A 22925-nucleotide genomic window follows, 5' to 3' on the forward strand; every position below is an offset into this window, starting at 1 on the left:
ACCATTTTCATGTATAAAAAACACATGTACTTTATAGAAAATTTGGAAAATAGAGTTTAAAAAAGAAAGTAAAAATCACCCATAATCCTGCCACTCAGAAACAGCCATGTTAAAAATGTTTTCTTTCTTCTTAAATTATGTAAAATATGTTGCCTCCCACTCCTACCATCACATCTTCCACCCAAAAAATCCTAAAGCACCATAACTGTAATCATACTGAATAGTTTTTTATCCTGTTATTAGCTTAGAATTCTGTTTAAGCATTTTTACATGTATTAAAGTTGTTGCTTGAAAAAAATGTTTTAATAACTGCGTAATATCCCATCGTATGACCGTAGCACTGTTTAACATTGTCCCCATGGTTGGGCAGTTAGCTTGTTTCCCACAATTTTTAAATTATAAACAAGACTGTTGTGATTGTCTTTTCTCACTGGTGCTTATGGTGGCAGTGTTCTACGTCCACAGTGGATGAAGGTGGCCTAAGGGTACAACGACTGAGGAATGAAAGGGGAAACTACAGTATATACATACAGTGGACTACACAGTGGCTGCAAGAAGGAATGAAGTTGTGAGGCATGCAACTAGGTGAATGAACCTTAAGGATTGTATACTGAATGAAATGTCAGCAATAAAAAGACAAATATCATGCCTCAATCATATGGACTAACTGTAATATAAAAACTCTGAACAAGTCGAGAACATGGGTTATTAGGTTGGGGCCTATTGTAAAGGGTCTAGACTGTAAGCTCTTACAGCAGTCATATATATTCAGGAGGTATAACTGTTATTTCTAAATTCTGAGGATACATTCTTAAAAGTGGTATTTTTGGGTCAAAATATATGAAGACCAGCAAAAGTCTTTATGTGTATTGTCAAGTTGCTTTTTAAGAAAGCTTATAATGCATTAGACAAAGCCTCAATATAGTTGGGAATCTTCACGGGTTGCAGTCAAGTTGACATGCCATTCTTCATTGGTTTCTACCTTGACTATTTCCTGTGAAATAATGTCCTAACAACTAAGAAACTAAAAAGTAATAAAGAGGAAAAACAAAGCAATAACTCTTTAAATGGTCGTTCAGAGGGAGTGAGATTCCCCACTCCCTTTCCTATTCAGATAATGGATCTTCTTTGAACTGCATAGCACCTATTAAATCATTGACTGAAATTTTCAGTCCATTGTGCTGGAGGGCCTAATCTTTTTCTTTTAGTTATAGAACAGATTTTATTTTTAAAAAGTATTTTTGGGTGCACCAATAGTTCAGTAGTAGAATGCTTGCTTTCCATGCAGGAAACGTGGGTTCGATTCCTGGGCCATGCACACCCCCCACCAAATTTTTCTTTTTATTAAGAAAACAAACAGTACACTTAGATCCATCAAAAATGGATATCTTAGTTAGTTTAACCATAGGCATATTTAAATAAAGTATCCATATAATCATTGTAAAACCTGTATTTGCACAATAAGTTCTGTTTGTAAGTTTGGCCAGTAGAAACCTTCAAGCTGATTCTGTCTTTTTTTTTTTAACCGGTAAAATAATTTTTACCATTTTTAACTTTACAGTTAACTGGCATTAAGTATTCACAGGAGTGCACGGGTGCTTCAGTGGTAGAATGCTCGCCTTTCATGTGGGAGACCTGGGTTCAATTCCTGGACCATGCACCCCTGCCCCCCCAAAAAAAATAAATAAGTATTCATAGTGTCATATAATGATCACCACTATCTATTTCCAGAACAGTTTCAATATCCCAGACAGAAACTCTATACCCACTAAGTAGTAACTCCCCATTTCTCTTTTCCCCCAGCTCCTGGTAACCACTATTCTGCTTTCTGCTCTATGAATTTACTGATTCAAAGTGTTTCATGTAAGAGAAATCATACAATATTTGTCCTGTGCCCAGCTTAGTTTATGTCTGAAAGGTTCATCCATATTGTAGCATGTATCAACACTTCATTGTTTCTTATGGCTGAATAATATTCCATTGCATGGATTTATCACGTTTTGCTTACCCATTCATCTGTTGATGGACATTTGGGTTGCTTCCATCTATTGGCTATTGAGAATAACTTTGCTGAATTCATTTATTAATTCTAGCACTTTCTTATGAGTTCTTAGGGATTTTCTATGTATAGAGTCATGTTATTTACAAATAGAGAAAGTTTGACTTCTTCCTTTCTAGTTTGGATGACTTTTCTTTTTCTTGGCTAATTGTTCAGGCTAGAACTTCTGGTTCAGTATTGACTATCAGTGGTGAAAGTGAGCAAGCAGCCTTGTCTTGTTCCTTATATTAGGCGGGAAACTTTGTCTTTTACCATTTAGTATGATGTTTGCTATGGATTTTTCATAAATGCCCTTTATCATTCTGCCTTTTTTTCCCCTCTTAAACTTTTTATTTTGAAATAATTTCCAACTTTACAGGACAGTTGCAAAAATAACCAAAAACCCATATAGTGAACTCTGACATACCCCCCAATCCTCCAGTTTTAACATTTTGCCACATTTGTTGCATTGTCTGTCTATTATTCTATCATTCCGTCTGTCATTAATGGCTAATGATGTTGAACATCTTTTCATGTGTTTATTGACCATTTGCCTATTTACTTTGGAGAGATGTCTATTCAGATCCTTTGGCCATTTTTCAATTGGATTGTTTTTTTTATTGATTTGTGAGAGTTCTTTTTTTATATTCTAGATACTAGTCCTTTATCATATTTTCACCCATTTTATGGGTTTTCTTTTCACTTTGATTCTGACCTTAGATAAACACAGGTTTTTAATTTTGATGAAGTCCAACTTATCTACTGTTTTTTGTTGCTTGTGCTTTCTGTATGTTCTGTATCCTTTTATCATGTTCCCATCAATAATTGGGTACATCCTTACACTTTAGGCACAAGTTGTACCAGTCTTATCCTGTACCTTCCCTGCATCAGCCCTGGAGTCAGCCCTTTCTCCAAGAATCCCTAGGTTCTTCTAGTGGAGAATATTTAGAAGTGAAGATCTGGGTGCTGGATGTGCTCAAGTTAATGCTTCTAGGCCTTAGCTGACAGAAAGCTATTTAGCTTAGTGTTGCCAGATTTGCAAATAAGAAAAAAAAATTATTATTTTTTTTTTGCATGGGCAGGCACTGGAAATCAAACCCAGGTCTCCAGCATGGCAGGCAAGAAGTCTGCCTGCTGAGCTGCCATGGCCTGCCCAAGAAAAAAATCTTTAGCATAAATATTTAACTTATCTGAAATTTGGATAATTACTCTCCTGTATGTTATCTGCCAATCCTCATCTACCTGTCTATATATTAAAACCCATAAGTTCAGACTTGTACCTGCAATTCCTAATTAGGATTGTGGGGTTGATTTTGTTTTTCCTTTCTTTATTTGCAGTTTTCTTTTCCAAAAGCTGATTCTTTTTATCCTCAATATACTCCCTCATTTGTTCATTTGTAGAGTGTAGAGAAAGCAGTCTCAGAATTGCTAACCCATGCTTGTGTGAAAAGGAATCCTAATACAGCTCAGTATTTGTTCCTTTGTTAAATGAGTTTGCTAACAACTGCTCAAAAGTTAACTTAGGTTAGTTCCCCATTTGTATATGTTATTCAGTTGAAATGTTTGATTTCACCAATTTGTTTGTGTTTATATTGCATTTTGGGTCCTCCCATCCTTGTTGATTTTATTTATGTGTTTGGCAAGGGGAGTGGAGGGAGAGAGAGAGAAATTAGCATGTCCCCCAAAATCAGCATTATGCAGAACAGAAAAATATTTTCACTGCCCCCTTTTGCCCCTGTTCCCACTCAGGCACTGAGGATAACTAATTTCATTAGTCTCTGGCTTTTCCTTTCTGGTTTTCTTTTTACTCAAATGAGCAGATTCATGACATTTCCTTATACATCTTATACAAAAAATAGCATATTTGCACATTACTTTTTTCACTTAATAATATACCCTGGAAGTTACTCTGTCAGTTCATAGAGATCTTTGTGTGCTTGTTTTTCTTTGTGTGGTGTTTTTTTGTTTGTTTGTTTGTTTTAAATTAGAGAAGTTGTAGGTTTGCCAAAAAAACATTCAGAAAACACAGTTCCCATATACCCTCCTAACCTGTTCCCCAGTTTTCCCTGTTAACACTTTGCATTAGTGTGGTAAGTGTGTTACAATTAATGAAACAATATTGTAATTATTCTATTATAGTATAATTATACTATTAACTGTAATTCATTAGGATTCACTGTGTAGTGCAATCTTATGTGCTTTTTTAAATTTTTTTTGAGTAACTTACATGCAATCTGAAATTTTCCCTTTTAGTCACATTCAAATATATATTCAGTAATGATAATTATATTCACAATGTTGTGTCACCATCACCACTATTGTTTTTGTTTTTACAATTGCGAAGTGCTCTTATTATGGGGATGTGCCATATCTACTACATTTGGGTATTAGGCTTGTTTCCAGCAGTTTGCAGTTAGAAACAATGCTACAACGAATAGCCTAGTGTATGTGTGATTTTGTAGTGTTGAAGGTGTATCTTTGGAGTAAATTCTTAGGAATGAGATTGCTAGGTAAAACTGCATATATAGTTTTGTTTAATATTGTCAAGTTCCTTTCCATAAAAGTCCAGTCAGTTTGCATTTCCATCAGCAGTTTATCAGTCTGCCTGTTTCCCCACAGCCTCACAAACTGAGTGTATTATTATACTTTCTCACTTTTGCTGATGTTATCATCGATGAGAAATGCTCTTTCAGTTTGGTTTTAATTTGCATGTCTCTTATTTTAGAACTACAGTATTTTAAAAATGTAATAATTTTTTTTCCATAGACGAAACTGTAAAGGAAATCCAAATTGCTTGGTTGGAATTGGTGAGCATATTTGGTTAGGTGAAATAGATGAAAATAGTTTTCATAACATCGATGATCCCAACTGTGAGAGGAGAAAAAAGGTGAGCCGTAATTTTCTAAATGATTGCTAAATTGTATTTCATTATTATTATTATTATTATTATTATTATTGCCTATGATGAGAAGCCATCACAGGTTTCAGGTTACCAACTTTAAGATAAGCAGTAGAACTGAAGACTAAACTACTTGAATTGGAACGGTCTTTAATGGTATGCTTAAAATAGATAGCCATGTACATAATTCAGTAAGCCTTTAAGTAATCAATTTAGTTTAAATGCATATTCTATGTTTGTTGTAATGTTGTGTGTTTTATTTTGAACTTTTAATTAATGTCTCTTAAAAGGAGATGATAATTCAAGGAAACAAGCTCCCATATTGATGCATTACTTTGCTTTTTAGGTCTTCTATTTTATGTATTATAATATGCATATAACAGATAGCTTTAATTTTTTCGAAAAACTACTTAGTATTTCTAACCATAAAGTATGGCATTCACAAAATAGCCAGCTATGTTGCTACATAGATACATTATCTCTTAAAAGGAATAATTCTTTGTAAGTTCAGGAATTCTCAGTCTTCTCTTTGGAAAAATTGCAAACTCTCCCCAGGTTTCCCAGATCTATAGGATAAAGAGAAACTTTTCTGAAATTTTACTTTATCATTCTGCTGAATAGTGGCAGCCTAGGAGTATAGCAAATGAAAACTATATACATGCTCAAAACTGACCGTTAGAATAGTTTTCACTATTCTAATTTTAGATTTAATGGATGGAGAAGACATATTAAAGATGAACAGTGATGCTCTCCTAAGTCTTTTCCACTGTTCTGGTCAATCCAAAGTGCAGCTGTTATGAAAATGATTCCCTACCTCTGGCCAAGAGAGGCTAAGGAGTTTATGCCATATTGGTTGGAACAGTTTTCCAAATTTTTAATCTGAAAAATTTTAAATAATGGTTCTTATAGAAGTTTTTAGTTTAAAGGGAAATTGATTTTACTGTAAAATTTTGTAATTTTGTAGAACTCATTTGTGGGCCTGACTAACCTTGGAGCCACTTGTTATGTCAACACATTTCTTCAAGTGTGGTTTCTCAATTTGGAGCTCCGACAGGCACTATACTTATGTCCAAGTACCTGTGGTGACCACGTGATGGGAGATGATAACCAAGAAGAGAAAGGTTAGTAGGGATAGATCTGTGAGGGCTTTTCTGAGTATATTGTCAGCCAGATCACTACTGAACCAGCCACCTAGGAGGCAACTAACCTGGTGTTTACTATATGCCAAACATGGTGCTAGGTCCTTTATAAATGCTGTTGTAATTCAAATATCTTTATTCTTTGTGCACTCAAATGGCTCGTATTCAAATGAAGGAAGCACGTTTCATTAGTAGTTTGCAGATAAAATTTCTTATGCAATAAACTGTGATTGTAATTATAACCCATTGATTTCTAGTGATTGCTTAAAAATCAAACAGTAGGACAGAAAAGGTTATTCTTTTGCCTAGTTTGAAAGACTTAAGTACTTGGCTATAACCACAATCTTTTGGCCTGATTCCTAGCTAGGTTGACATTAGATTATACTCTCTAAAATTAAGATTAAATTTATTAACCTTGACTGAATCTACTCTATGCAACTATACTCATTTTGAATTTAGTAGATGCAATTACAAACTGTTCCTCATGGAATTACATAGTTTGTGGGTTTATATTATTAGTTTATATTTAGAGATTTCCTTTTTGAGATGGAGCTTTCATAGAATAAACCAGAATTTCCTCTTTTCTTCTCATAACTCAGGCCAGGAGGGGATGGAAGTGGATGTCTAAGATTACATAAGTCTGGGAGCTCTAAGTTGGGAACTTTTTTTGACTGCTGCTCCCATCTGTAAACCCTGTTTTTCTTTTTTTATGATTTGGGCAGATGGCTTGTGTCTTTTCTCCAGGAGAGAAAAAATAAGATTCTTAAGCCCTGTATCTTCTTACAGCCCCTCTATACAGTGGTAATACTTTAAATTATTGCCCCTTGTCATTAGTAATCTTTGCTTCAAAAAACTTAAAAATTCTTAAAAGTTTGTTTCCCCCAAACTTTATTCTTATAGTTCTGAATATCTAACTCTAGATTAATAATATATTAAGTTATATTAAGTATTTAAAGTAATGTATATGTAAAGGATGAATAATTTAAATTTAAAATGGATCATTTTTAACTTCTAGCACTGTTTTGCTGAAGTTTAAATTTATTGTGAAGATAGTAAAATAAGTGAAAACTAAATTCCTACTTTATAAAATTATGTACACTAGCCTTCTTTGGGCAATGTAGAATTAATATGTATCCAAGCAATATATATTTTTTTATGTTTCCAAGCACATAGTTTTTTGTATTTCATTTAAGTCTTTCACCCTTAAGCTCTGACCAGAGTACATGTGACTGATGTTAATCTTAATAGGCTGGGTGCAGTGTAGTAAAAAAAAGTTTATGTTAGAAATTATGGTATCTGAGTTCTAGTCCTAGCTCATTTTATGATAAGAAAACCAGAGTATAAGTTACTGAAGATCTTATTATAGGGTATTTCAAATTGTAACTGAGAGTGTTGGAATAGATAAAAATTTACTCTGATAGCTTTAAACAGCCTGCGAAGTCCTCATACCCCAGGAAGTAAGATTTTATTTTTAAATTTTTATTTTAAAGTCACAGTTGATGGTAAGAAGCTAAACCATTCACGTCCAGTCAGGACTGCACAGTAAAATGAAGAGGGATAATTTAAAATAGAGAATTATTAACAGGGAATTAGAGTAATGGGGAATTGGTTAGTAAGATTTAAACAGGACTATAAATCAAGAATAGCAGATAAAGGGAGGAGCTACCACCCTTACAGCTGAGAGAGAGCACATGGAAAGGGCCCTCATCCCCATTGTCAAGGCCTGTGTATTCTCTTTAAGTGAGTACTGCTGTGGCTCTCTGGATGGTTAAGAAGGCGCTGGGGTACCTCACTGTTGGAACTTGCTGCAAACTGTCCATAGAAGGATGATGTGTGTGTGTGTGTGTGGGGGGGGTCCTCACTGGAGGCACTTTACTGTGTAAAGCTGGCAGAGGAAGGACTGGGGGAAGCTCCAGGCCCACTTACTGCAGGAACTTGGAGTGCTGCACCCTGAAGGATGGCAAGAGAGGGACAACTGAGCCTGCAAGAGTAAACCCCTTCCAGCATCACTCCAGTGCCCTTACTGACAAGACCGGATCTCATGCCAACTGACAAATGTTTACAGAGCTCATCTCAGTTATCACAGTGCAGGCAAAGAAGGGTGGATTTGGAGCTGAGAGGTGATAACTGGCATAGAAGATAAGACTATAACTTAGGACTTCTAGAGCTCTTGAGATCCATGCTTCTGTTTTGAATACCTCAAAACTTGAAACTCTAAAATTCTATGATTTTTAATAGTATATCATTTATATTCTTAAGTGTGAATTGCTATGCTTAGATTTTTGTCACTTGCTCTATTTGTGGGGTGTATGTGTTAGATTAAGTATTTGGCAATCATATGGTAACGATAAATAGAGCATAATATGGTTTTTATTACTGGGTTGGATGTTTCAGTGTGATACAACCCTCTAGAAAATGCATTCATGATTGTCATTGTGTCTTTGATGAAAGTACATCCTCTTACCTTTAAGGGATGTCTATAGACAGCCATGGCTGGGCTATTTCATTACTTCCAAAAGATGTGATTTCTAATTTGTTCCTTTCAAAATTCTAAAACTATTATAAAATACTATATAGTTTGGATATAAAGGTGTTTAATTATGTTCTCATGTGAAGAGGAAGTGGCATTTTGCAATTTTTTTTACAAAAGAACATATTTTCCTCTTTTAATAGATTATGAACCTCAGACAATTTGTGAGCATCTCCAGTATTTGTTCGCTTTGCTGCAAAACAGTAATAGGCGATACATTGACCCATCAGGATTTGTCAAAGCCTTGGGCTTGGACACCGGGCAACAGCAGGTAAGATAGTTAAATATTTAAAGATACCCCAGCATTCTTTATGATATTTACCATGGGAAATGAAGTAAAATGCTTTTTGAAAATTTTTTTTTTCTATTTTGATTTTTGACATTATACTTGGTTCTATTCCTGAAAATTCATTTGTGGGAACAAACTGGTTCAACATAACAGCTATCCTTATCCTAAAATGCTAAAGTTAAAGTACAAGTATCTAGAATATTTAATTAATGTGTCACTATTTGTTTTAGAAGTTAAAATGCAAGGTACAATTTTTCTTTTTATTAACCTATACTTATTTTGTAGGATGCCCAAGAATTTTCAAAGCTCTTTATGTCTCTGTTGGAAGATACTTTGTCTAAACAAAAGAATCCAGATGTGCGAAACATTGTCCAACAGCAGTTCTGTGGGGAATATGCTTATGTAACAGTGTAAGTGTATTTCAACTTTTCCATGGTACATTTTATTCCAAGACATTTGCTCATATGTCATCTAATTTTTAGTTCAGTTAGAGTTTTAGTGAGTTATCATGGGACCTGAAATATTTATAGTAATAAGTTTCCAGGGGAACATGTAAACAACTGGTTAGATAATTGCAGTTGAACCCTTGTAGGTGTTGGAAACTGTCTAGTTGAGCTCTTGCCATTTTTGTGGCTGTGTGATGTGAGCTGAAAGAATAAAATTGGTGCCAGGTAGAATCTTTATATAATACTAAGAATACAAGTAAAATACCTTTTCAAAAAGAGAACTGTTATTTCCTAATCATAAACTTACATAGCCTCACCAATCACTGTATTTGTATTTATTTTAAAATATATAGTACAAGTAATTTCTGTGAAAATAGAACTAACTTAAGGTTATAAATGCTTCAGTCCATATTTCCCAGATGTGATATGATAACATTATATTGCCTTTCCCTCTGTGATCTTAATTTTGTCACTTTATTTCATTATAGTTGCAATCAGTGTGGCAGAGAGTCTAAGCTTTTATCAAAATTTTATGAACTGGAGTTAAATATCCAAGGCCACAAGCAGTTAACAGATTGTATCTCGGAGTTTTTGAAGGTATTCAAATTTTGGCGTATCTGTTGCTTCTGCTCATTAATAATTAAATATTATTCTGAATGGTATTTTGATTTAATAGATAGATCCATTCTGTTTCTACTTAAGAAATGTCTTTATATAACTAGGAAAAACTTTATAAATTATAAAGTATTGAATCAAGCTGCGTCTTAAACTAATTTTAGAGTGTTTCAAGTTATTTTTTATGTAAAGTTCTATGTGTGAAAACTTAACATTATTGTGTGATTGGATGTAATGGATGGAATATTTAAGGAAATCCTGAGCTCTGTTACCATAAAACTAATTTACCTTTTCATTTAATAAGAACTAGGTATTTTGTACATCTATTGTCATCTTTTTAACTTCTTCACTCCATATTTCTACTTTCTTTTCCTTGAGATTTATGTAGTAACGTGGAAGTAATTCTTTTTTCTGTGACAAACACTGCTAAGAGGAAAACAAGCATCAACTGGCATATAACATAAGAGATGAACTTCCTTTATATCTTAATTTCTTAAATTCTTAAAATTTTTTGTGGATGGTCCACAGTGGCTCAGCAGGCAGGAATGCTTGCCTGCGATGCCAGAGGACCCAGGTTTGATTCCTGGTGCCTGCCCATGTTAAAAAAAAAAAAAAAGAAAAGAAAAAAAAAATTTTGTGCTTTTCCTACTTCTCTAGCACGTTCCATGAACATGCCCAAATAAGTAGTTTATTGAATTCGTTCAGCTGATTATCTCATGCTTACTGTGTGTCAGGCACTGTTTCAGCAGTAAACAGTAGTAAATGAAAGAGACAGAATTTTTTAAGTTTTAAGCTACATAAAGCTTATAGTGTAATATGGGGATCAGGGAGGGACAGTAAAATAAATGTAAATAAAATATTTAGTATGTCAAATACTGTAAGTACTGTGGAGAAAAATAAAGTAGGGATGGGGTCTGTGGTAGGGTTGAGGGTTAGGTGGGTTACAATTTGAGATAAAAATGAATGAAGATGAAGCAGTCAGCCATGGATGAATCATAGAGAATAGTGTTCTGGGCAGATGAACTAGCAAGTATAAAGCTTGATAATATGCCTCATGGTTTGGGGAATAACCAGGAGGTCAGTGTGACTGATGTTACTGTGCTGGGGGAGAATGGCAGAAGACAAAGACATAGAGGTAACCAAGGGCCATATCATGTAGTGTCTTGTAGGCCATAGGTAGGGTTTTGTCTTTTACTGTAATTGAGATGAATGCCATTGGAGGGTTGTAAGGGTAGAAGTGATAGGGTCTCTTTTATAGGATAACTCTAGGTGCTCTCTTGAGAATAAATAGACTGGAGGAGGGGCAAGTACATACAGAAGGAGGTCAGCTTGATTTGATAGTGGCTTGGACCAAGGGGTACCTGAAGAAGTGATATGAAGTGTTTGGATTCTAGATTGAGTTTCAAAATAGAGTTGATAAAATTTGCTGTGTGAGAGGAACCAAGCATTACAGGGGTTTTGACCTGAGCAACGGAAAGAATGGAGTTGCCAAAACTGAGATAGGGAGGACTGTGGCATGAGCAGGTTTGGGAAAGGAATTAAGGGTTTGGTTTTGGTCATGTGAAATTTGAGAGGGTGTAGTTCAGGGGGAGAAGTCAGGGCTTGATAAAATCACCAAAGGAGTGTGAGAGAGAGACGAGGAACAAGGACTGAACCCTGGGACATTGAGACATTAAGAGATCAGGGAGATAGGTACAGCAGGCAAAGGATGCTGAGGAGAAATGGCTAGTGAATTAAGAGGACAGCAGGAGAGTGTGGTATCTTGGAAGCCAATTGAAGAAACTGATGATACCAGTATTAGATAACTTGTATCAAAAGTTATGTAATACACGAGAAAATCAATAAGACCAGAAGTTGGTTCTATGAGAAAATCAACAAGATTGATGGGCCCTTAGAAAGATTGACAAAAAGAAGAAGAGAAAGGATGCAAATAAATAAGATCAGAAATGGAAGAGGAGACATAACCACTGACCTCACAGAAATAAAGGAGTTAATAACAGGATACCATGAACAACTTTATGCTAATAAATACAACAGTGTAGATGAAATGGACAAGTTCCTAGAAAGGCATGAACAACCAACTTTGACTCAAGAAGAAATAGATGACCTCAACAAACCAATCACAAGTAAAGAAATTGAATCAGTCATTCAAAAGCTTCCCAAAAAGAAAAGTCCAGGACCAGACGGCTTCACATGTGAATTCTATCAAACATTCCAGAAAGAATTAGTACCAACTCTCCTCAAACTCTTCAAAAAAATCGACGTGGAGGGAAAGCTACCTAATTCATTCTATGAAGCCAACATCACCCTCATACCAAAACCAGGCAAAGATATTACAAAAAAAGAAAACTACAGACCAATCTCTCTAATGAATATAGATGCAAAAATCCTCAACAAAATTCTAGCCAATCGAATCCAGCAACACATTAAAAGAATTATACATCATGACCAAGTAGGATTCATCCCAGGTATGCAAGGATGGTTCAACATAAGAAAATCAATTAATGTAATACACCATATCAACAAATCAAAGCAGAAAAATCACATGATCATCTCAATTGATGCAGAGAAGGCATTTGACAAGATTCAACATCCTTTCCTGTTGAAAACACTTCAAAGGATAGGAATACAAGGGAACTTCCTTAAAATGATAGAGGGAATGTATGAAAAACCCACAGCTAATATCATCCTCAATGGGGAAAAATTGAAAACTTTCCCCCTAAGATCAGGAACAAGACAAGGATGTCCATTATCACCACTATTATTCAACATCGTGTTGGAGGTTCTAGCCAGAGCAATTAGACAGGAAAAAGAAATACAAGGCATCAAAATTGGAAAGGAAGAAGTAAAACTCTCACTGTTTGCAGATGATATGATACTATACGTCGAAAACCCGGAAAAATCCACAACAAAACTACTAGAGCTAATAAATGAGTACAGCAAAGTAGCAGGTTACAAGATCAACATTCAAAAATCTGTAGCGTTTCTATACACTAGCAATGAACAAGCTGAGGGGGAATCAAGAAATGAATTCCATTTGCAATCGCAACTAAAAGAATAAAATACTTAGGAATAAATTTAACTAAAGAGACAAAAGACCTATACAAAGAAAACTACAAAAAACTGTTAAAAGAAATCACAGAAGACCTAAATAGATGGAAGGGCATACCGTGTTCATGGATTGGAAGACTAAATATAGTTAAGATATCAATTCTACCTAAATTGATTTACAGATTCAATGCAATACCAATCAAAATCCCAACAACTTATTTTTCAGAAATAGAAAAACCAATAAGCAAATTTATCTGGAAGGGTAGGGTGCCCCGAATTGCTAAAAGTATCTTGAGGAAAAAAAACGAAGCTGGAGGTCTCGCGCTGCCGGACTTTAAGGCATATTATGAAGCCACAGTGGTCAAAACAGCATGGTATTGGCATAAAGATAGATATATCGACCAATGGAATCGAATGGAGTGCTCAGATATAGACCCTCTCATCTATGGACATTTGATCTTTGATAAGGCAGTCAAGCCAACTCACCTGGGACAGAACAGTCTCTTCAATAAATGGTACCTAGAGAACTGGATATCCATATGCAAAAGAATGAAAGAGGACCCGTATCTCACAGCCTACACAAAAGTTAACTCAAAATGCATCAAAGATGTAAACATTAGGTCTAAGACCATAAAACAGTTAGAGGAAAATGTAGGGAGATATCTTATGAAACTTACAATGGAGGCGGTTTTATGGACCTTAAACCTAAAGCAAGAGCACTGACGAAGGAAATAAATAAATGGGAGCGCCTCAAAATTAAACACTTTTGTGCATCAAAGAGCTTCATCAAGAAAGTAGAAAGACAGCCTACACAATGGGAGACAATATTTGGAAACGACATATCAGATAAAGGTCTAGTATCCAGAATTTATAAAGAGATTGTTCAACTCAACAACAAAAAGACAGCCAACCCAATTACAAAATGGGAAAAAGACTTGAACAGATGCCTCTCAGAAGAGGAAATACAAATGGCCAAAAGGCACATGAAGAGATGCTCAATATCCCTGGCCATTAGAGAAATGCAAATCAAAACCACAATGAGATATCATCTCACACCCACCAGAATGGCCATTATCAACAAAACAAAAAATGACAAGTGCTGGAGAGGATGTGGAGACAGAGGCACACTTATCCACTGTTGGTGGGAATGTCAAATGGTGTAACCACTGTGGAAGACAGTTTGGCGGTTCCTCAAAAAGCTGAATATAGAATTGCCATACGACCCAGCAATACCATTGCTAGGTATCTACTCAAAGGACTTAAGGGCAAAGACACAAATGGACATCTGCACACAATGTTTATAGCAGCATTATCTACAATTGCAAAGAGATGGAAACAGCCAAAATGTTCATCAACAGACGAGTGGCTAAACAAACTGTGGTATATACATACGATGGAATATTATGCAGCTTTAAGACAGAATAAACTTATGAAGCATGTAATAACATGGGTGGACCTAGAGAACATTATGCTGAGTGAGTCTAGCCAAAAACTAAAGGACAAATACTGTATGGTCCCACTGATGTGAACCGACATTCAAGAATAAACTTGGAATATGTCATTGGTAACAGAGACCATCAGGAGTTAGAAACAGGGTAAGACAATGGGTAATTGAAGCTGAAGGGATACAGACTGTGCAACAGGACTGAATACAAAAACTCAAAAATGGACAGCACAGTACTACCTAATTGTAAAGTAATTATGTTAAAACACTGAATGAAGCTGCATCTGAGTTATAGTTTTTTTTTGTATGTTTTCTTTCTGTTTTTTTAATATATTTTTTGTATTTTTTATTTTTATTTTTTCTCTATATTATCATTTCATTTCTTTTTCTGTTGTCTTGCTATTTCTTTTTCTAAATCGATGAAAATATACTAAGAAATGATGATCATACATCTATGTGATGATATTAAGAATCACTGATTGCATATGTAGAATGGAATGATTTCTAAATGTTGTGTTAGTTAATTTTTTTTAATAAATAAAAAAAAGTTATCTAATACAGTATTAGATAACCTGTATCAGAAAGCTGTTATAGAATTATAAAGGAAAGCTTTAAAAAAAGAAAAGAAACCACCTTCAGTTTTAACATTTGATTTTCCTGCCTTCTGCTTTTAGCTTTGTCTCATGAATGCAGTTAAATTATTTTAACCAAGTATGTATCTTATTTGTATTCTGGTGTCCTTCTAAAATTTCCACCCATCTTTCACTGTTTTTAATTTTTTTTTGCATCAGCATACGTATGATATATCTTTTTAAAAATTACCTTAGAATTTCCAGGAATTATCAGGACAGGGGACCTGAGACAAGTATTTTTTAAATCATACATTTTGGGGAAGAGGCACATCACATCAGTTTTAAATATCATTGTATACAAATTGAAAAATGTCATTGTTAAGTAGTACCTGTCAAGCATATGTATCTTTCGTTATTTGTAGCAGCTTGATGGAAGCTAGTAATTAAAATTTTACTTCAGAGGTTTTTATCACTTGTTTTCAATTTTTCCTTCTTCTGTTTTAAATTTATTAACATGTCTTGTACCTGATCAGGAAGAAAAATTAGAAGGAGACAATCGATATTTTTGTGAAAACTGTCAAAGCAAACAGAATGCAACAAGGAAGATTCGACTACTTAGCCTGCCTTGCACTCTGAACTTGCAGCTAATGCGTTTTGTCTTTGACAGGTAATATGTATAAGTAGTAGTGTTAAGTGTTTACTGTGGACTAGAATGTACAGATTTTACCACAGATAAGATACTTTGAAACTCTAGATTTGAGGATGAAAGTTACAGGCGGAGTCTATCATTTCGAAATGCCAGTGTTTAATGATTTTATATAAGAGTTCTTAAACAAGTCAGCCATATATAATTGAGAACTAGGTAAGCAGGTTATCCTTAATTTTTCATTTTAAGAAATTATTTAAAACAGCAAAGGAGTATCAAACATCTAGGGAGAAACTGAGTTACCTTCAAATATTCTTTATTTTTGTATATTTTAAGTGAAGTTTCTACTTATTACAGTGTCCCCCAACCCCACCCCATTCCCATGGGAGTAGATCTCTTATCTTATAGTTAAAATCAAGGCATTTTATTTACATGTACATGTCTTCTATGTTTTTCTTTTTTGAGTAAATTAAAACTTTTGGAAGTAAAATAAGTTATATTTGGAGTTAGCACTTTTTAAATTCATGCCCTTTAATTATTATTTGCCCAGTTATAAAATCATTTTATGGTTACTTCTGATCTTGCAGCTTGTTGAGCAAGATTGCTAAATGAAATTTACGTAGCTACTATTGAGATTATCAAAATAGATGATAGAGCTTATATATTGTTTTGTGATTATTTTGAATATAAATATAAGTTTTCCTCTTGGCCAGACAAACTGGACATAAGAAAAAGCTGAATACCTACATTGGCTTCTCAGAAATTTTGGATATGGAACCTTATGTGGAACATAAAGGTAATTTTACTAAGCAATGGTAATTATAATGCTCAGTGACTGTGACTTGTGAACTGCTTGTGAGGAATTTAGAATAGCAGTTTACTGCTAATTTTTCTTTGCTGAACTCTTTCTGGAAATCCAGACATTTTAGGTGAGTTACAGTAGCTTCATTCTTTATGGGTAAGTGCATAGGGATGACATGAATCATCAATATCTATATAATTAAGGACATAAAAATAACTAACAAATGAAAAAAATATTTTACTATTCCTGAACCTATACTAGTCACCTTAATCTTATTACCATATCCATGATTCCTTATAAAAATGAGACTTCAATATGCCTCCATTTGCTTTTTTTAAAACATTTTTTATTCTGAAACATACCATATATACAGGAAAGTGATAGGTTTCAAAGCACATTTTAACAAGTAGTTATAGAAAACCTTCAAAGTTTGCAACCCATACTTTCTGTATGGGTTACAGTACCACAACTTCAGACTTTTCCTTCTAGCTGGTCTAATATAGTGAAGATTAAAAAGAAATCAATATAATGATTCTTTAGTCATATACATTTATTAAATTCTGTCTTCTCTGTTATAACTCCTCCCTCTTATTTGATCCTTTTCTAGGTTTTTAGGGATATTTAGGCAATGACCCTTCTAACTTCTTCATGTTGAGAAGGGGTGTTGATATTATCAGTTATGGCAATGCAACTGGTTGGTATTCCTGGAGAGACTGGTACCACTGGATTTCAGGGTTTCCTTGGCATTGGAACAATCTGGTTTTTAGATTTCTAAATAAATAAACTGAGTGAAACTATTATAGAATCTCAGATAGAACCCTGGGTATTCAAGAAATTGTTGGTTGCCTCCATTCACTTTTTTCTAACATTTTATTAGAAACACAAGGTGACATAATTCCAGTGTTTATGCTGTAATTCTTCAACTCTATGATCCCTGATACATCCTAGGATGTTCCATCATAATCCCAACAAGAATTAATTGCCACTTTTTTCTTTTGGTAGTCTTACCAAACAGACGGTTTTTGCTAGAGAAAATAAACATCTTACCCTTTGGTTCTCTTGCCCTGACCCAAAGACTGTTTTACTTTCCTGTTAGGTTGATCTTATTATTTATGAAAATACTAATGTATACATTCTTTTATACAGTCTGTCCCTTTCCAAAAGAAAAGGTTGTTACAAGGCCATTTAAAATAGAAATAAGCCATAAGCAAAATTGTATGGTTGGGATATGTTAAATAATTAAACTTTAAAATGTATGATGATGTATCAGTACTATGGTTTAAAATTTGTGCTCCTCTGACGAAGGAAACTGTCATAAACTTTGTAACGGTATTTTATCATTGGTTGAATGAATAATCTTAGCTGTTTTAGTTTGTAAAATCTCCTGGATTGTAATATACCAGAAATGGAATGGCTTTTAAAATGAGAATTTATTAAGTTGCAAGTTTACAGTTCTAAAACCATGAAAATGTCTAAATTAAGGCACTGACAAGAGGTTACCTTCACTCAAGAAAAGCTGATGCTGTCCAAAACAGCTCTGTCAGCTGGGAAATCCCGTAGCTGGTGTCTGCTGGGGTCTTTGGGTTCTGGACACCTCTCTCAGCTGGGAAAGAGGCCACGTCTGCCAACTTTCTTTCCAGCTTCTTCAGCAGCTTTCCCTGGGGGCATTTTCCTTCATTTTCAGAGGTTTCTGACTGTGTGGGTTCTGTTGGTTCTTTCCAAAATGGTTCCCTTTTTCAGGGCTCCAGTCAGCAGTCCCATCTTGAATGGGTGGAGATATTCTCCATGGAAACCGTCTAATCAGAACTTATCACCCAACCAAGGCTCAGTGGCAGAGACCCCGGTTTGATTCGGAGGCTGCCCATACCAAAAACTTCTCACCCACAATTGGATGGGTCACATCTCCATGAAAACAATCAAAAAGCTTCCACCCAACAATATTGAATGAGATTAAAGAATTTGACTTTTCTTGGGTACGCAACAGATTCAAACCGACACATCCACTTTATATAGTATTTGTTTCCCTCCTCCTTTGTTCAGTAATGATTTGAGTATTAGGGGATGTTGGATGGACTGGTGGCTTCTCAGGGACCAGATACTTGGAGGGGATGTGAAAGTAGCACTTACCTTGACTCCACTGCAGGATTTTTTTTTTTAAACATGGGCAGGCACTGGAAATCGAACCCGGGTCCTCTGGCATGGCAGGCAAGCATTCTTGTCTGCTGAGCCACCATGGCCCGCCCCGTATGATTTTTAATGATTTACTTTTTCTTCCTCTTCTCCTTTTCCTCTTCCTCCTCCTCCTCCATCCTTCCCCTCCCCTTCCTCTACATGCTATAATGAAAACAAGGAGGTTATTTCTCAAATAGACTTGGTAGGTTAAAAACCTGTAGGTATATTTAATTTTTGTTATATTGGTTTTACTAACTGCAAAACCCTTAATGTACAGAAAACTATATTGAAATATTGAATATGTGTGGTATAATGTATGAACTTGTGCTGTGTTTTGCTATGTAGGTAAAATCTTTTTTTCTTATTTTTTTCAATTAGAGAAGTTTTTTTAAGAGATAAACCTTGTTTTGATTAGCCACATGCATAATACATAGGCTGTGATTTGTCAGTTTTGTTTATTTAAAATAGACTAGAAACTTGAAATAGTTATGAAGAAATCTGAGTATAAAATCATTCTATGTCCTACACCTATTTCAAAAGCAATTTTTCTTAAGGACTTGCCTGTAACTTTTTCTAGAACATTTGTCTTCTTTTTTATAGAAACAATAGTTTTTAGTTATGTGCTCATATCTCTTTGGTTTATATGTTTTTATTATTTAGTTTTAATAACATGTTGGAGAACATGCACAGTTGATTTTTGGTAAGCATATGAGTCAGCTAGTTTGTGTAGAAGGGCTGAGTAGTCTGAGTGTCAGCCCTGAGCACCCAGAATTCCATAGATATCCATCAGTTTGCTTTGCAGAAGGAGTACAATGAATTGAATAAGAGAATATCTGCTATATTGTTTTTTTAAGACTAAATCGTCATCTTTTTTATCTTAGATGACATGATTTCTACCAGCTGAATAAACAACAGTGCTAATCATTACAGTTTGGGCTCAGAATATAAGAATACTATCATCCAAAGTTTCTTTTACTTTCTTCCTCTCCAGGTGGAAACTATGTGTATGAACTCAGTGCAGTCCTCATACACAGAGGAGTGAGTGCTTATTCTGGCCACTACATTGCCCATGTGAAGGACCCACAATCTGGTGAATGGTATAAATTTAATGATGAAGATATAGAAAAGATGGAGGGGAAGAAATTACAACTAGGGATTGAGGAAGATCTAGGTAAAACCTTTAAGTTGTGAGTGCCCTTTTAAAATATAACTTTTTTTTAACTGGATATATTTGTAATAAATAATTATGGTCCAAGATTGTATTTGTATTTCTTAAGTATCCATAAAATCTCTGAATATCTTTTATTGGCATTGCCTGATTTTATATACGTGTGTGTGTGTATGTGTGTGTATCTGCTCCAGAGACAGTTTCTATAATGTCATATTTTCAGTAAAGCTTGAAGGCAAGTTTTTCAGTTTCCAGTTACTAGGTTAACTGAGGAGAGGGAAAGGTGATGACCAGTGCATTTAGTATAATAGGATTTGTAGTCCTTTTCTCTGAGTCAGGAAATTTATCCTGGGGGAATAACTATAGCAGTGGAACTTTTCCCTGAGGACATTTTCTATTCCTCCCTATTTAATATCTAATCCCATCGCAAGTGAGCTGCTTGCTGTTTTGTAGTGATGAGTTCTGCCATAGAAAGTTCTTCTACTCCTGTTAGTTTGGTTGTCTTGGGCCAAAATTCCCATTTCTTCCCGCAACGAGTAGACAAGTCTCACAGTAGGAGCCATCTTGGTTGAGGTTTTCAACACTTTCTTACCACATCTTTTTGGGGTGAGGTTGATACGATGGGAACTAAATAGAAGAAAAGGAATGGGAGTAGGTATGTGTCTCCTACCACTGTCCTTCCTTAATAGATTTCAGCCACTTTTCCAAGGTGTCAAACAGGGTGGAGTATGGCAGATAGGGTTTGGCTTTCATAGTATATGGGTAATCTCTCTGTAGATATTCATGTGATTGACTATATTCTTGTAGTTTAGACAATTTTCTACTTTTAAATCACATTTTTACATTGTCTTTACACTATCAGCAATCTTGCTGTCACTGTACCTAAGTAATACTTAAGTTCTTAACATTTGCTTTTAGTTTTTTGTTACTGTGGCATTCTTACTAAGGCAAATTGAGATGTAGTTTTAAATGATAAATAATTATGTCTTCGTTGCATTTAACTTCTTTCACTGTAGTTTATTTGCTCTATCTTAATTTTAGTTAGAGAATTCTAGGATTAAAAGCATTGTTAAGGCTGTCCTGTCAGTGTTCCGTATTTGGGGCAGCCCTAAGTTTTAAAGTCGTTTAAGAGAAAGAGATAACCTAAAGATATTTCATTCCATTGTTTTAATACCATTCATTGTTATATATAACTTATAATGTAGCTTTTATCTGTTTTCTTTTTACTGAAAATAGAAAATACTTATTCATTAAATTCCATTAGTTTTCCTTTACTGTATTCTGTTGTGGACTTTTATCAGTCATTTATAATCTGTCTTATGCAGAATAACGACTATCTAATATCTTACTACGTTTCAATTAGAGATGACTAACCTCCTTTTCCCTGTACATGCCCATGATATTTTAATTCCCTTTGACAATGATCGTCAAACTTTATTGCTCATATATTTTCTATAAGAATATTGAACAATTTTGTATCCTCTTGGTATATTATATATTGAAAGTGAAATGGCAACATCACTCTTTTAAAAGTATCCAAATAAAATTAAATACCATAGGAATATGAGACCCACCATCATTCTTTTAAAAGATACATGAATAACTTTTCTTTTATAGTAGGACATTTTTTATACTTCCCTTTTCTCTTGTATTAGTATTTCCCTTACATTTACCATACATATTTTTATTCCAATGGACAATACTAAATTTCCTGTGAACATAAATCTCTAAATCATTGTTTTTTGAAGTTCTTTTGAATTAAATGATTTTTTAAAATTATAACTTTTCATTACACAATTGATCAATATTATATAAATTTTTAAAACTTTTTTTATAGTATAGTATAACATATATAGAAAGCAAAGAAATAAAAAAGCAATAATCTTAAAAGCACTCTTCAGCAAGTAGTTACAGGACAGATCCCAGAATTTGCCATGGGCTACCATACGATTCTCTCATATTATTCCTTTTAACTGTTCCAGAATATAGGAAGCTAGAGAGCTTAAATAACTTTTTTATCATCACAATCAGCTTTTTTCTTTGTTTTTTTGTGAACAATAGCATATATACATAAAAGCTATAAATTTCCAAGCACAGCACCACAATTAGTTGTAGAACATATTTCAGACTTTGACATGGGTTACAGTTTCACAATTTTAGGTTTTTACTTCTAGCTACTCTAAAATACTGGGTGACTAAAAGAGATACCAATTTAATGACTTAACATTCATATTCATTTAAGCCCTATCGTCCATGTATAATTCCACCATCAACTTTGATCTTTCCACACCTCTCTTTGGGATTGTTTGGGCTATGGCAATTCTCAACTTTTGGTATTGGAAGGGTCTGTCACTAATATGGGGTAGGGAGATGAAACTATCTGATGTTCTAGAGAGGCTGGGCTAAATTTCAGGACTTTTCTGGACCACGGACCCGTCTGGAGGTTGTAGGTTTCTGAAAAGTTACTCTAGTGCCTGGAACCCTTATGGAATCTTATATATTGCCCTAGGTGTTCTTTAGGATTGGCTGGAGTGGTCCAGGCAGGGGGTTGGCAGGTTATGATAGGTATAGCAAGGTCTACCGGAAGCTTGTGTAAGAGCAACCTCCAGACTAGCTTCTCGACTCTATCTGATACCTTATTAATTACACTTCTTTTCCCCTTTTTGGTCAGGATGTAATTGTTGATCCCACGGTGCCAGGTCTGGATTCATTCCTGGGAGTCATCTCCCACATCGCCAGGGAGACTTTCACCCCTGGATGTCATGTCCCACATAAAGGGGAGGGCAATGATTTCACTTGCAGAGTTGGGCTTAGAGAGTCTGAGACCACATCTGAGCAACAACAGAGGTCCTCCAGAAGTAGCTCTTTAGGCATGCCTATTATATGTTATAAATTTTATTAAATTAAACAATGTAAAATTTTACTATAAATATTTTTCTTTTAATGAGATGCATTAGACTTAAAAATTGAGGTAAGCACCAAGGAAACTTGTTTCCATGTAGATATAGATGGGAAAGAATAAATTATTTTAACAATGTCAGTTAATTCCTTTTTCTTAATGCTAAAAAATACTGTCCTATAAAAATAAATTATACCTAATGATATGGCAGTTTT

The 22925-nt window shown here is 34.6% G+C and overlaps 1 protein-coding gene across 3 annotated transcripts in view; it reads left to right on the top strand.

The window, feature by feature from the left end:
• USP48 (ubiquitin specific peptidase 48) overlaps window positions 1-22925 on the top strand; it is a 91930-nt gene that overhangs the window by 19954 nt on the left and 49051 nt on the right. For all 3 annotated transcript variants that reach the window (XM_077150937.1, XM_077150936.1, XM_077150938.1), the window contains exons 2-9: window positions 4805-4925; window positions 5902-6058; window positions 8750-8877; window positions 9181-9305; window positions 9830-9938; window positions 15557-15690; window positions 16383-16465; window positions 19635-19814. In XM_077150937.1, coding sequence (XP_077007052.1) covers window positions 4805-4925; window positions 5902-6058; window positions 8750-8877; window positions 9181-9305; window positions 9830-9938; window positions 15557-15690; window positions 16383-16465; window positions 19635-19814 — 1037 coding nt within the window. The remainder of the gene's footprint in view (window positions 1-4804; window positions 4926-5901; window positions 6059-8749; window positions 8878-9180; window positions 9306-9829; window positions 9939-15556; window positions 15691-16382; window positions 16466-19634; window positions 19815-22925) is intronic.

The sequence above is a fragment of the Tamandua tetradactyla genome, chromosome 2, assembly GCF_023851605.1.
Source record: "Tamandua tetradactyla isolate mTamTet1 chromosome 2, mTamTet1.pri, whole genome shotgun sequence".
NCBI classification, from domain to species: Eukaryota; Metazoa; Chordata; class Mammalia; order Pilosa; family Myrmecophagidae; genus Tamandua; species Tamandua tetradactyla.